Source organism: Podarcis filfolensis, assembly GCF_964270895.1.
Source record: "Podarcis filfolensis genome assembly, chromosome: 2".
Lineage (NCBI taxonomy): Eukaryota > Metazoa > Chordata > Lepidosauria > Squamata > Lacertidae > Podarcis > Podarcis filfolensis.
Genome location: NC_139605.1, coordinates 113,160,042 through 113,173,736, shown reverse-complemented (window position 1 = coordinate 113,173,736; position 13,695 = coordinate 113,160,042). Strand labels below are relative to the sequence as shown.

At 45.6% G+C, this 13,695-nt stretch overlaps 1 protein-coding gene and 1 long non-coding RNA gene across 4 annotated transcripts in view; one reads left to right on the top strand and one right to left on the bottom strand.

Annotated features, from left to right (window-relative positions):
- The first annotated feature begins 760 nt into the window (after positions 1–760).
- ESPL1 (extra spindle pole bodies like 1, separase) overlaps positions 761–13,695 on the top strand; it is a 42,967-nt gene continuing 30,032 nt past the window's right edge. Inside the window, exons 1-8 of one of the 3 annotated variants that reach the window (XM_083599153.1) lie at positions 761–950; positions 2,022–2,110; positions 2,674–3,789; positions 4,622–4,726; positions 6,590–6,710; positions 8,692–8,828; positions 10,102–10,289; positions 13,378–13,620. In XM_083599153.1, coding sequence (XP_083455279.1) covers positions 2,030–2,110; positions 2,674–3,789; positions 4,622–4,726; positions 6,590–6,710; positions 8,692–8,828; positions 10,102–10,289; positions 13,378–13,620 — 1,991 coding nt within the window. In that variant the 5' untranslated portion in view covers positions 761–950; positions 2,022–2,029. Of the gene's footprint in view, positions 951–981; positions 1,180–2,021; positions 2,111–2,673; positions 3,790–4,621; positions 4,727–6,589; positions 6,711–8,691; positions 8,829–10,101; positions 10,290–13,377; positions 13,621–13,695 lie in introns of those variants that run through there. The other 2 variants (XM_083599155.1, XM_083599154.1) reach the window with 2 other exon arrangements.
- Positions 10,844–13,550, bottom strand: LOC310755997. The gene is made up of 2 exons (XR_014544624.1): positions 13,460–13,550; positions 10,844–11,061 (listed from the first exon to the last, which is right to left on the bottom strand). It is a non-coding gene; the product is annotated as an uncharacterized lncRNA (long non-coding RNA).

The following is a 13,695-nucleotide window of genomic DNA, read 5'->3' as shown; positions in this document are numbered from 1 at the left end:
TCAGGATGCATAAGCGAGAGGCGGCCGGTTCACCAGAAGAGCACGTCCAGTCCTATTTCCCCTGTGAAAAAAAACAGTCTCCTCCTCCTCAATGGGCGTAGCCGAGGGGGCAGGTGGGCAGCTGTCCCCAATCTATCAAAATCAATACAAATCTGAGGTTTTGCCCCCCCCCAACAAAAGCCTGCCCTCCCTAACAAAAATCCTGGCTACGCCCATGTCCTCCCCTCCCAATAAATGCACGCGAAAGTAACAAAAACCTGCAACACCGAGCAAAATAATAATAATAATTTATTATTTGTACCCCGCCCATATGGCTGGGTTTCCCCAGCCACACTGGGCGGCTTCCAACAAGGATTAAAAATACATCAAAACCCAAGACCCACTTCGCCAGCTTTCTGCAAGAACGGTGAGCCGAGGATCCGATCCCCTTCACGTGCGGAAGGAAATCAGAGAACTGAAGAGTTGGAAGGGGCCCCAAGAGTCATCTAGTCCAACCCCTGAGATGCATAAATCTCAATTAAAGCAAACGTGACAGATGGCCACCCATCCAACCTCTGCTTTAAAACCTCCACCGTTCCACTCTTCCTATCAGAAAGTTTAGTCGGACTCTCCTCTCGGAAGTTCAAACCCATGGACGACAGGTCCGCCGTAGCCCATCATCGGCCGCAGCAATAACACACGCGATCCTATGCAAAGCGGCAACGCATTCCGGAGGTAGGGCAGCCGGAGCAAATCCCACGAGGCGCTACGCTGTTTCCGCAGCGGGGAAGCGCAACCCGGGAAAGGCGGGGCTTGCAAGGCGGCGACGTTGATTGGCCGCGGGCGCCGATTTGAACGGGGAGCGCGCGGGGCGCGGTTCCGCTTGCGGGCTTCCTCGCTTGTTTGCCTCGCGCGGCTGCCGGTTAGGGAAGCGGCCCCGCCGACTTCAAGGGGTCGTCGGGAGACTGGGGGTAATATACTGGGAGTGTGTGTGGGGGGGAGGGGTGCGTCTACACGGCGCAATCCGAATCCTAGCCGAGTCTTTTCTTATAGTGGCAGAGAATATATAGACTATATATAAAAACCGAACCGGTTTTCTATCCCGAAAGGTGGCGGAGTCGGAGCCCAGCCTGGGACGAGGGTTGTGGGGTGTTTTTTTGGAGCCAGTGTGAACGCCCCTTAGAGCGGAATTCGGTTTAGGTACTGGCGGGCTTGGGGGGAGTTTGGTGGCTTGAAGCGCAGGGGTTGCATTGAGGTAAAAGGTGCACTTCAAGGCGTCCTTCCCTGCCCCCAATAGACTATAAATGCCGTCTTGATTCGTTAAGCATATAACACAGCTTCCAATGCAATTGTGAGGTTTAGCCTGTTTTCTTTATTGCTGCTTCGTTAATAGCGTTTTGTAGATGGTTTAATTGATTGTCAGTTGCTTTATATGAGTTGTGTTTGTGATGTTCTATTACATTCTGCTATGTTGTTGTCATTTATTAATTTATTGCTGTTTGTTCTTTTTTATTGTTCGTAAACTGCTTTGAAGTTCATTTGAATGAAAAGTGGCTTAGCTACCCAATCAATTACCTCTTTTAAATGACCTAGCAGCCAGGCTCTTCTTATGCTCCATATGTAGTGAGAGGAATTGGCATGCAAGCAACAGTGAGAGACTCAAGGGGTGTTTGTGTGTCCAGATATAGCAGTCCAGATATGGAAGCCTTTCTTGAGCTCAGTAAGCTCTGGTTTAGTTGGGACTCCCTATTTTATGGCTTTCTATGCCAACACACTGTCGCCACCAGTAGCAGCCCATTTTTTCTGGTGTAAATTATTGCTGTTTTAGCACCAAGATAGGAGATGTGACGCAAAGATTCTTGCATTGCAAGGGGTTGGACTAGATGAGCCTCAGGGTCCCTTCAATTCTGTGACACTGTAATGATTTTGTACTGTAACAAGGTAGGGATGAGGGATATAGGACCAGACTAAATGAGAGAGAGAGAGACAGCTCAGCTCTGCGTATGGGCTGGTAATTTTATTTGTTTTCTTACTTTCTGCAGGATGCGAGATGAAGTTCCTCAAAGACGTGGATTTTGTGGCGCGGACCAGCACTTCCCAAGAAACACTGACTTTGTTGTCTGAGTTGAAGGTAATGCTGCTAGATGTGTTGATAAGGAATGGCTTTTGAAAGACGGTTATATGGCTATTGTTCGCCATGGTGGGTAAATGGAATCCCGAGAATTAGACACAGTATATCTGAATATGAATACCAGTTTTTGGGGGATAAATAGCTTGTGAGTGTTTTGGAGACCTTTAACTGTCCATTACTTAAGTTGACCCAGCAGTTTTTTAGCTGATATGGTTCCTGGTGGTCTAACAGCCTTCCTGTGTTGAACGTAGGGCTGTGCTGGGAAAAGAAACGCCAAATCTCACAATGCCCAAAAGGACTCCGGATGCATGCTTTTCTGTTTGTATAAATCAGTGATGGAGAACCTGTGGCCATCCATATGTTGTTGTGAGACTCCAGCTCCCAACATCCCTGACCATGCTGGTTGGGACTAATGGTGGTTGAAGTTCAGAAACATCTGGAGGGCCATAAAGTTCCCCATTCTTGGTACACATAGTTACATTGCCTCCAGTAGGGGCTTAGTCAACCTTAAAAAATGGTGAGATGCTCTAACCATGATATTAAAAGTCTCCTCTCAATTTCAGGAATGCCTTGAGGGGGAACCCAAAATTGCAGACTGCCCATGCCAAGCCTCCAAACAGGTCACAGCATGTGATAGAATCCTACGAGCTTGCATCCACAGGCTTGGTGAAGGTTTGGACTGCCCTGCTCACTTGGAAAGTCTCCAGGCCCTAGCCGAGGCAGCCTATGGCGGCTACACTACAGCAAGGCTCCAGTATATTCCCCTCTACTTGGAAAAGTTGCTGTTCCATTTGCTGAGGGGTATGGCTGCTCAGGGCTCCTATGATTCTTCCCTAAGGTTTGCTGATCTCCTCTATGGGGAACTCTTGAAGTACCAGCCTCCCCAGGTGCCTGCTGATGACTATGCGGCTGTTGCCAAAAGCACCTTTGGTGTGCTGTGGAAGAGTGCGGACGGCAGGGCTAAACTGGACAAGACTCTGGCAGAGTTCAGGGCTGTGCTCTCTACCCATCTGCAAGCTGTACGCTTCTTGATGCTTCTGGAGAACGATGCCGGCAACCTCTCGCTTCAGGAGGCCCCGTACTTCACCTCCAACGTGGCCCGGCATGCCTGCATTGCAGCTGTGACATTTGAGGCCCAGCGGAGTCCGCTGGGAAAGGAAGAGGCCCATTTTCTCAGTGCAGAGTTATTCCAACAGTTGGTTGCTGCCCTTCTGGAAAAGAGGGGTGTGGATGCGCATTTGGCCTTCCAGGACTGTCTCTGCATCTTAGAGCTCACTGTGCTGAGGTGCCGTTACCTCTGCAAAAGTGGCTGCTTCAAAGAGAGCGATGAAGTTCTCCAGCAATTCAGAGGCTACTTGAGAAAGTCCAGCAATGAGGGCAGTTTCTTTAGTGTGGCTTTAGACGTACTCTCTGCTGGAATTGAGCTGAACAAAGTGTTGGTGCAGGCTGAGGGTTCAGTAGAGCCCTTCTTCATTCAAGCTACTCAGGCTCTAAACTCCTCACCAGATGCTCAAGAGCCCCTGCTTAGAGTGCTGACTGAAAGCTGCCAGTTGCTCGTAACCCCTTTCTCTGGACTTGCAAAGAACAGCAAACAGGGCCTCTTTAACCTGCATGATATTCTGGGGATCTCTGCCTTCATGGAAAGTTACGTCACATTACTCCAGAAGCTGATGAGTTTAGTGAGTAAAGCTTTCCCTGCCTATACTTTCATACAGTCCTGGATGTCTTTGTGAGAGCAGTAGTGCGTGGCTGAGATGTAAACAATCGGGTTTTATCCTGGATTTGGGGAGGGGAAGATGCAGACTATGCAGAGATTCAATGAATGTGGTTCAACGAACACTTAAGGCTTTCAAAACATGTTTTATTCCATTGGTTTAGCCTGGGGTAGTCAACCTTTTTATACCTACCGCCCACTAATGCATTTTTCTTGATGGTAAAATTCCCTTACCGCCCACCAGTGCTTGATGGAAGGAGGATTCAGCTTGTGCCGTAGAACCCCCTACCGCCCACCTAGAATCCTGAAACGCCCCACTAGTAGGGACCAGGTTGACAATCCCTGGTTTAACCTGTGTGGGCAAGAGGAGGTGGGAGGGGGTAGGTAGGATAAATACCTTTGCTCTGCTATTGTGAGATCTAGAAAGTTGATTTTCAAAGTACAGCCTTTTATATAGTTGGTGTGTGTGAGAGAGAAGAGGGGGCACAATCAGATTTTTAGAATGCAAATGTTAGCGTTACATCTCAGAAATATGTTTTCCAAGTTCTCATCTATTGCATTTTACATTGAAGTGTGAAAAGACTTTGCCAATGGTAGTAGGTAGATTAATAAATGGTATTTTTCCTGTCTCAAATTAAAATAGGCCAGTTCCTCTGCTGACACTAGAGTGCTACTGTTTTTGTTTTAATGGGATTTTTAGGAGGGCTTTCAGCGCAGTAAAGGTTTTGTGAGTAATCTTATACAGGTTTGACCTGGAATTGTTCCAAAAACTTTCTGTCGTCTTTGTCTTCTATAAGGTTCTGCCGGAGAACATGAGACAGCAGCAAACTCTGAAGAAGCAACTGTACCACTACTTCCAGATATACACGACTTTGGTATCTGATACTCTACAGACTCTGCAGGTAAGTCTGTCTTGAATGGACAAAAACATTCAGTTTGTGGAAGTAAGACTGAGGTTGTCTTCCTTGGGCAGGATAAACAGGTCTTAGTCTCTTTAAGTTGTTTGCTGCCTTAGTTGGGGAGCTTTTGGTCTTCTGTCCAAATGTCTGGTAGCAGGACTGTGAAAGACATTTGCCTGGAGATTTGTTGAATTGCTGCTCCTTGTCAGAGTAGACCAGGGATGAAGAACCTGTGATCTTCCAAACACTGCTAGACTGGAACACCCATCATTCCTGAGCATTGACCATGCTGGCTGAGGTTGATGGGAGTTGTAGTCCAACAACATCTGGAGAGCCACAGATTCTCCATCTCTGAAGAAGACAGTTCTGGGCTAAATGGAACTTTGATCAAACAAGGAAAAGCTCACTTTTATCACCTACCCAATTCCTACACAGTCGTACCTCAGCTCCTGAACGCCTTGGGAGTTGAATGTTCCAGCTCCCGAACGATCAAAAACCAGAAGTGAGTGTTCCGGTTTTCGAACATTCTTTCAGAAGCGAAACATTCAACAGGGCTTCCACGGCTTCCGATTGGCTGCAGGAGCTTCCACCAGCCAATCAGAAGCCGTGCTTTGGAAGTCGAATGGACTTCTGGAACGGATTCTGTTCGACTTCTGAGGCACGACTGTAAAGACAAGATACTGACACGGTTCCTTTCACATCAACAGAACGCCCATGTTTCATAAATAAGAGAAAAGTGTGATTTCTTTTTAGCTGTGAACGTGGAAGCTGACCTCTGAAGGGCAGAAATATAATGCCTCAACTTGACTGTGCAATGTGTGGCACAAGCCTCTTCTCCTACCAAGAATGCACACATCAAAGTGAGCATATCTTGTTAAAAAACCAATAGGATGTGATGTGGCTATCTTATGCCTTGAATGAGGAACTTTTAATTCTGTAAAGATCTGCAAATCAAAATATAATTGACAGGCACATTGAAAGATGATGGGAAATTGCTAGCTTATCCTAATCATGCAAACAAATGTGTGTAAGTTCCAAATTGCTTAGATAATGAGTTGATGCACAGGAAGAATAAAGTAGACACAAGTACTTGTGACTGGAAGGCATGCAAAATGAAGGCTGAAGTCTTGGGCCAGAAAGTAATTAAGATTAATTTATATGCAAAATACTGTGGTGTGTCAATGGCTGCAGGTAACTATAGAATCACCCTATACTTAAAAAGAACATTGCATGCTAGGTACTGGAAAGATAATATCTTGAAAATGAATTGATTAGAAGTTTGAATTAATACAATTAACAGTGATGAAAATGCAGGAGGAGTTTAAAGAAGCCTTGGATAGTGAATTATATTAAAAGAAAATAAGGAATTTTGGGGACAGAGACTGAATTCATGCTTCTCTGAGAGTGTCATGCCGTATCAAGACGATGAAGCAGGCAGTGTCTGTAAAGTGTTCAGAGGAGCAATACATTTATTAAGCATATATTAAGTATTTGAGAAATAGTGAAGTTAATTATTTTGAAATGTAAAACTTTTAACTGTGTTTTCTTGCAGTTTTTTCTTCACTTTCATACTCTCTTAACCTTTTATGCTTTTCTATGCTCTTTTCTATTCTTGTATCATTATATTTCTAGTAATAATACTTTATTTAAAAAAAGAAAAAAGGGGGAGGAGACTGCAGCACACCCACAATTCCACAATCATACCATATCAGGTGCAGCATAGTTTTCCTAACTGACCCTAGGTACTTTGACCATTGAACTTGATCAAGTACTACCTGTTGCAGATGCCCTGTGGTGTCCTGTTGCTTTGAGTCTTGAAGTTCCCCCTCCTGTTTTAATTCCTAAAATGTTTGGATTTCCACACAGGGGCCGGAATCTGCAGCACTGCCAGAGTTACTGGTGTATCTTCAGAAGGTTGTCACCTGGATGTTGGATATGCTAGTAGGACTTCCCAAGAAAGAGCAGGCTGAGTACCTGGATTTCTCAGGTTGGTTTCCAAGACGAACAGCTGTCTTTCTCCAGCTGTCTGAGTCTGAAGATGGGATAGATGCTGCTGTGTACAGATCAGTTGGGGGCCATATTAAGGAAGAATGAAGAATGCACTCTTCATTTTTGGCATCTCAGTCTCTGAGGTGTCCACCTTTCTCTCTTTAATAGGTGTGTGGGTGGGTAGATTGCCTTTGGCAAGCTGAACTTGCTGGAGAACTTGGTCACTTGCTAAAATTCTGATGGATGATGATGATGATATTATTATTATTATTATTATTATTATTATTATTATTATTATTAATTTATTATTTATACCCCGCCCATCTGGCTGAGTTTCCCCAGCCACTTTGGGCGGCTCCCAATCAAATGTTAACAACAGTGCAGCATTAAATATTAAAAACTTCCCTGAATAGGGCTGCCTTCAGATGTCTTTTAAAGATAGGATAGCTGCGTATTTCCTTCACATCTGAAGGGAGGGTGTTTCACAGGGCGGGCGCCACTACCGAGAAGGCCCTCTGCCTGGTTCCCTGCAACCTCACTTCTCGCAATGAGGGAACCACCAGAAGGCCCTCAGCGCTGGATCTCAGTGTCCGGGCTGAGCGATGGGGGTGGAGACGCTCCTTCGGGTATACTGGACCGAGGCCATTTAGGGCTTTAAAGGTCAGCACCAACACTTTGAATTGTGCTCGGAAACGTACTGGGAGCCAATGCAGATCTCTCAGGACCGGTGTGATGTGGTCCCGGCGGCCAGTCCCAGTCACCAGTCTAGCTGGCACATTCTGGATTAATTGTAGTTTCCGGGTCACCTTCAAAGGTAGCCCCACGTAGAGCGCATTGCAGTAGTCCAAGCGGGAGATAACTAGATGGGATTGGGATTGGTAACTGAGGGCCCCATGTATCCCAAGGGTCCTTTTTCTTGGTTCTTTCTCCTGAGGCACAAGCAAGGGGCTCCTCAGCCCCCGCCAGAGGTGTGAGCGTTAAGAGGTTCTGCTAGAATTATCTCAGCATCTGAGTTGTGTGCAATCCTGATTAACAGAGGGGTAATGAGCCACTGAAGGTGTGTAAAGGGAAAAACCAAATTGCTGTTGCTACTGACTCTGAGAAAGAGCTTGTTTAAGAAGAGACCTTCACCTGCGTCTTGATTTTGTGCAGAGTTTTGTCTATAATGGTCCTTCTGCCCTTGGCTTAATTGAAAATATTGTGCTAGTTAAAATTTTATCAGCAACCCGAAATCATGATGGTAAACAACTATGGCTTCTTTAAGCTCATTACCTTTTCAGAACAAAGTTTGTGAAATATACTCGGAGTCGAGAGTGGATTTCATGCTCTTTATTCAGCTCATAGTGGTGAGGAGGAATGGAAGTTCCCCCGGAATGTCTGCTTTATATACATTATTTACACAATGGGCTGCATGTGATTGGCTAATTCTGGGATTCTCCTGTAGGCCAATCAGGTTGTGGATTCACTTCCACCTGGAGCTGGATTGGGTGGCTCCTGCGGACCAATCATACTGCTGCATTGTTCTAGGACCAATCATACTGCTGCATTCTGAATCCTATTGTTCTAGGACCAATCAGACTGCTGCATTCTGGATCCTATTGTTCTAGGACCAATCAGACTGCTGCATTCTGGATCCTATTCAACTCAGTACATAACAGTTTGAATGGGCAAGTTTTGGACTAAGGGGAAGAGCTGTAGCTCAGGGGTAAAGCATTCCAGTCTCAATCCCTGGCATCTCTAGGTAGGGCTGGGAGAGACACTAATCTGAAAATCCTAGACAGCTGCTGCCAGTCAGTGTAAACAATACTGTTATAAGGAGCTTCCTAGTGGAAGTATCCTGGGCCTTACAGCATCAGTTGGGTCAATTGGATTTCTCCTTCGGGAGATGAACCAGTAATCAGTTTTGTAGTTTTCTGGCACAAGTAGGCTTTAATACCCATTGAAGGTGGCTTTTAAGATCGGTTTTCTTCTTCTAACAGCATACTGTATATCGCGGCTGGCATATAACTTCTACTATCATAAGATGTATGCGGAGTCTAACTCTTTCGTGGAGCTTTTCTGCAGACGCTTGGCGAAGGAGGAGATTGTCAGTTGTTCAGATTTGCCTACCGAAAAGGTAACGAAAAGTGTTGCTTGTAGCGTGCTAAGCTGGCGTGGAGGAGGCACACGGGCGAAATTCCGTGAACTACAGAACATGCACCTGCAGGTTGCTGTTTTCCCTGAGCTCTGGATAGACTCATTTTGTTTGAAGAAGTACTGAGTTCAATTTAGCATAGTGTGATTGGAATAATAATGAGCTTGGCCCTGGGTTCACATCCCCAGGATTGAGGGATGGAGGTTCTCGGACAAATCACTCTTAAAGTTTAACTCTGTGTTTAATTACTTTGAAAAGCTAGGTCATCTGAGCTCAAAGGAGCTTACTTATAAAATGTGTAGGATTGTTGCTTTGACTTAACTCAGGGGTAGCCAACATGATGGCATCCTCCAAACTTTGTGTAGTGCAATTCCCATCATACCAGGCTGTGCTGGCTGGGGCTGATGGGAGTTGGAGTCCAGTGGTATATGGAGGGCATCATATTCTCCAACCTGTTCATAGGTGCTAGGATTAAAATGGTACTCAGAGGCCTGCAACTAATGATTTGGCTGGCTGACTCAAAACCAGTATGTTTCATTGCAGCCCTCCTACTTGCCTCCTCTGTTTTTCAGCTCTTTTCTGTGGGCCGTGTGATGTTCCAACCCTTCTGTCTTGGGCCTACTGTTGTCTTACACCCCTACCTGCACCTTCTGTAGGCTTTTGCTCCTCCCTATCTCTCCCCCACCCTCCCAAGTCACATCTTGGATTTTCTAGCAGTGGCATCCAGAAGTTTGAGAGCAGACAATCTGTGACATCAGGGCAGTTCAACCTATCACTGGAGGAGGCTTCATTACCACGTATAACCCATGAATAAAGCCAGGAGCTTTTTGACAAAAGAGCCAAATAGAAGTGCAGTAACCTTTAATGAGTTGCCAGGATTTTTTGGTAACTGGATGGGGGGGGCGGTTTAGCATGACATCTGGGGAGTTGGTCAGTTAGAAGACATAATCAAGCTAGTTGGCATAGTTGGACAGTTTTAAGGCATAGGCTGTAGTTGAGCAGTTCTTGCTGTAGCTCAGCTTTTCCCAAACTTGGGTCTCCAGCTGTTTTTGGACAACAACTCCCATCATCCCAAGCAAGACCAGTGGTCAGGGGTGATAGGAATTGTAGTCTGAAAACAGCTGGAGACCCAAGTTTGGGTCTCATTGCTCCAGCTAATGAGAACCTGAACTAGAAAGGCTTTCCTTTCTTCTCTTCAGGAAGGAAGACGAGTCTCCACTGCATGCCACTTGAATGCTTTTCTTTCTCTTCACAGCTACACAATTGCTTTAAGCTTCAAGTGGAGAATTACAGGAAACTGGGCTTGTTAGAGGAGGCTCTCCAGGCTGTGGTACTCTGGCTGGCTGTTCAGGGCAGCAGGATAACAGGACAGATGGCAGAGCCAATCTCCGCCTGGGTCAAAGTCAAAATTGATGCCAGCAAATCTGATGACCTGAGACTGAAGTAAGAATGGAACCAAGAGATTGTGTATTACTCTTAAAATGGGGGATTGAGGTTTGCCCTGTCAGAACTTGAAACTGGCAGTTTGGGTGGAAACTTTTGTATTTGTCTTGCTGCATATGTGTAGCTTTTGGGAAATATGCATCCTGTCCTTCCACTGTTGAAACAGTGCTCAAGTTAACTTACATAAAGGGACCCCTGACCATTAGGTCCAGCCGTGACCGACTCTGGGGTTGCGGCGCTCATCTTGCTTTGCTGGCTGAGGGAGCCGGCGTACAGCTTCCGGGTCATGTGGCCTGCATGACTAAGCCACTTCTGGCAAACCAGAGCAGTGCACGGAAACACCGTTTACCTTCCCGCTGGAGCGGTACCTATTTATCTACCGTACTTGCACTTTGACATGCTTTCGAACTGCTAGGTGGGCAGGAGCAGGGACCGAGCAACGGGAGCTCACCCCGTCGTGGGGATTCGAACTGCTGACCTTCTGATCAGCAAGTCCTAGGCTCTGTGGTTTAACCCACAGCGCTACCCGCGGTCCGTTGACTTACATACATCAGTTTAAAACCTGATTTCTGTTTTATTCGAGCTTCTGAAGATAATCACAGCAGATAAGACTACTAAAAGAGGAGTACAATTCCTGCTCTTTGTGGCATGGATCTTCCCCGCCACCCCTCACATACATAAAGATGTTCCAGCTTATATCTTCTTTGCCGGGAAAGGGACACCGCTGGTTCTGAAGGAACTGGAGAGTTTTACCTCAAGTCACATCCTAGCACTAAAGAAAGAACATAGGAAATGAGGCTGGTATACCCACTGACACTTAGGTCTTCCCTTAAGCAACAGTCAAGACTCTATTAAGCAATAAAATCTGTGTATATTAAATGTATATACAGTGGTACCTCGGGTTAAGAACTTAATTCATTCTGGAGGTCCGTTCTTAACCTGTAACTGTTCTTAACCTGAAGCACCACTTTAGCTAATGGGGCCTCCTGCTGCTGCTGCACTGCCGGAGCCTGATTTCTGTTCTCATCCTGAAGCAAAGTTCTTAACCCGAGGTACTATTTCTGGGTTAGCGGAGTCTGTAACCTGAAGCGTCTGTAACCCGAGGTACCACTGTATTCATCTAAGCACATGGTGCTTGCCAAAACAGCTATGACAGGGCTGTACGTGAAGGCACTTGCAGTCCAAAATAGACCCAGAAAAACAACGGCTCATGCAATTCCATTTTTTTTTTTTTGGTCATAATTTTTAATTGATTTTTATACAGTTTATAAACATTTCAATTCAGTTTCCATACAGTATTCCCGTAGCATTTTGACTTCCCATCCTTCCTTCTGTGATGTTTCAAATCCTTATATCTACTGCCTTGAATATCATGTTTCTCTAAAATATATCATTTCCTATAATAGAAATTCCTATAATCTCTGCTATAGGACAAACAAAAGAATGCTTTGTTACTGACATCAGATAAAGTGGGAATGCTCAGTCTGCTGTTTTCTGACCTTTGTGGGGTTTCCATAAAATGTTCCACAGGGTATTTAACAGAATCCACCAAACCTGTCATGCTGGTCATGGAAATCTCCAAATGTAAGGACTCCTATTGGTAGCAGAAGGAACCTCACTGCCGCAGAGTTCCACGCAAAACTTCGCATGGGTGGCAGCAGTAGAATCCCAACATGTATAGGCCTAACCTGTGCAGTAATTGCCACTCAAAATTGGTGCAAAATGTTGGGCCCGTATATGGGGTTCAAACACTGGATTCTCGCGCATTATGATGTGTGGTGTGACAGATCTAGTCACAATCCCACTTAATACTGCATGCGGACCACACATTTGGAGGGTGCTTGTAAACAGGGCTTTAATTTCAGTACAGACAAGTTAACCAACTTCCCAACTTTGCTAGCGTCTTGAGGCTGGTCTTTTATGCACAGCTTTGCCACCAGCTTAAAATCAATTGGGTAAGTTCATAGGGAACAGGTCCACAATTAGAGACTGAGGCTAGATGATGCTGGGATAAACAGCAGGATGCCCAATGTGTTGTTTCTTTGCTGTTTGTGAGATCCCAGTTGTATCCAGGGCCAACCCAATACATTCTGATGCATGAAAGACAACGTTTCATCTCCCTATTCCATGTACAGAGCCAGACTGTCCTGGCAATAGGCATAAACACTGGTGTTTACCACATATCAAATAAAAGTGACTAGGGAGGAATCTAAATCGGTTCATTTCTGTACTATTTGTTCTAAGCCTTTGATACACTGTACATCAATACAACAGAGACAGAACATAGACCCTCAATGTTCCAGTGAAGTTTGAGGAGTGACATATTTTAGAAGATTAGGATAAAGTGATTTCTCCACGCCTTGGGGATTGTGATGAAAAAAGATGCACCACACAAATTAATGTAGGCTATTATTTTCCCTTTTCTGCCCCTCTTAACCATTCTAAATTTTCTTCCCACCCCCTTTTGTATCAATATGTTCAACGTTTTATTTTGTCTTTATTTTAAAAATTAAAGTTTCTTTAAAATAACAAAGAGCTTCATTCTGGCAGCAGTACACCTACTCTGAAAAGTTTTAATGGCAGACAACATAGGGCCTATACCACTGCAGCAGCATCGTTTGAGCTGCTCTCCAAGGGACCTTGGGCCTGTGGCCAACAGACTGGCTCTAGCAACTCCACACCTGCCGGATGCAGAGGGAGAACACACAATTTACATAGGATGGATAAAATTCATTTTCTATGTGGTTTGGTTGCTTACTGCTAAATGCTTAATGCTAATATGCTGAAATAAACAGATTAATTAATGTACTTCTGTGGTGGGGGGAACACACAGGTGATGGGGCAGCCTGAGGGCAACAGGCTAGCTTAGGAAATGCGGGGCAGACCTCTGGGCACAAACACCTCAACACCAATTCTGCTGCCTGAGGCAGCCGGATCACTCTGCCTGACGGTGCAGCTGGCCCTGGAGACGTCTGGCAAAAAGAGAATAAAAGGCACACTGTGTTATTGTAACCGTGTAATCTGGAGTTGCCCTACTTTGGGTCTGTTGTAATTTTTCCTTCTTGTTTTGCCTGCATGTTCATCACAGGACTCTAAAGGAGGGCCTGGAGGGGTACAGCTTGGATACGGAGGTCCTCATGAAAGTATTGTTGGAGGAGCTGAAGGCTTACAAGACCGTGCGGGTAGACACTGGCCAGGAGCGCTTCAACGTGATCTGCGATCTGCTGGACATATGTTCAGAAGGCAGCGGCTGGGTTCACGAGCGGGCTGTGATTCTGGTGGAACTGGCACAGGTTCTGTGTTACCATGACTACAGTGAACAGACAGAATGGTGAGTGGCCAGTGTTCTCTGGAGCTTCTATTGTCATAGGTGCTCGGGGTCCTAGCTGAGGTGTATGCCCCTTGG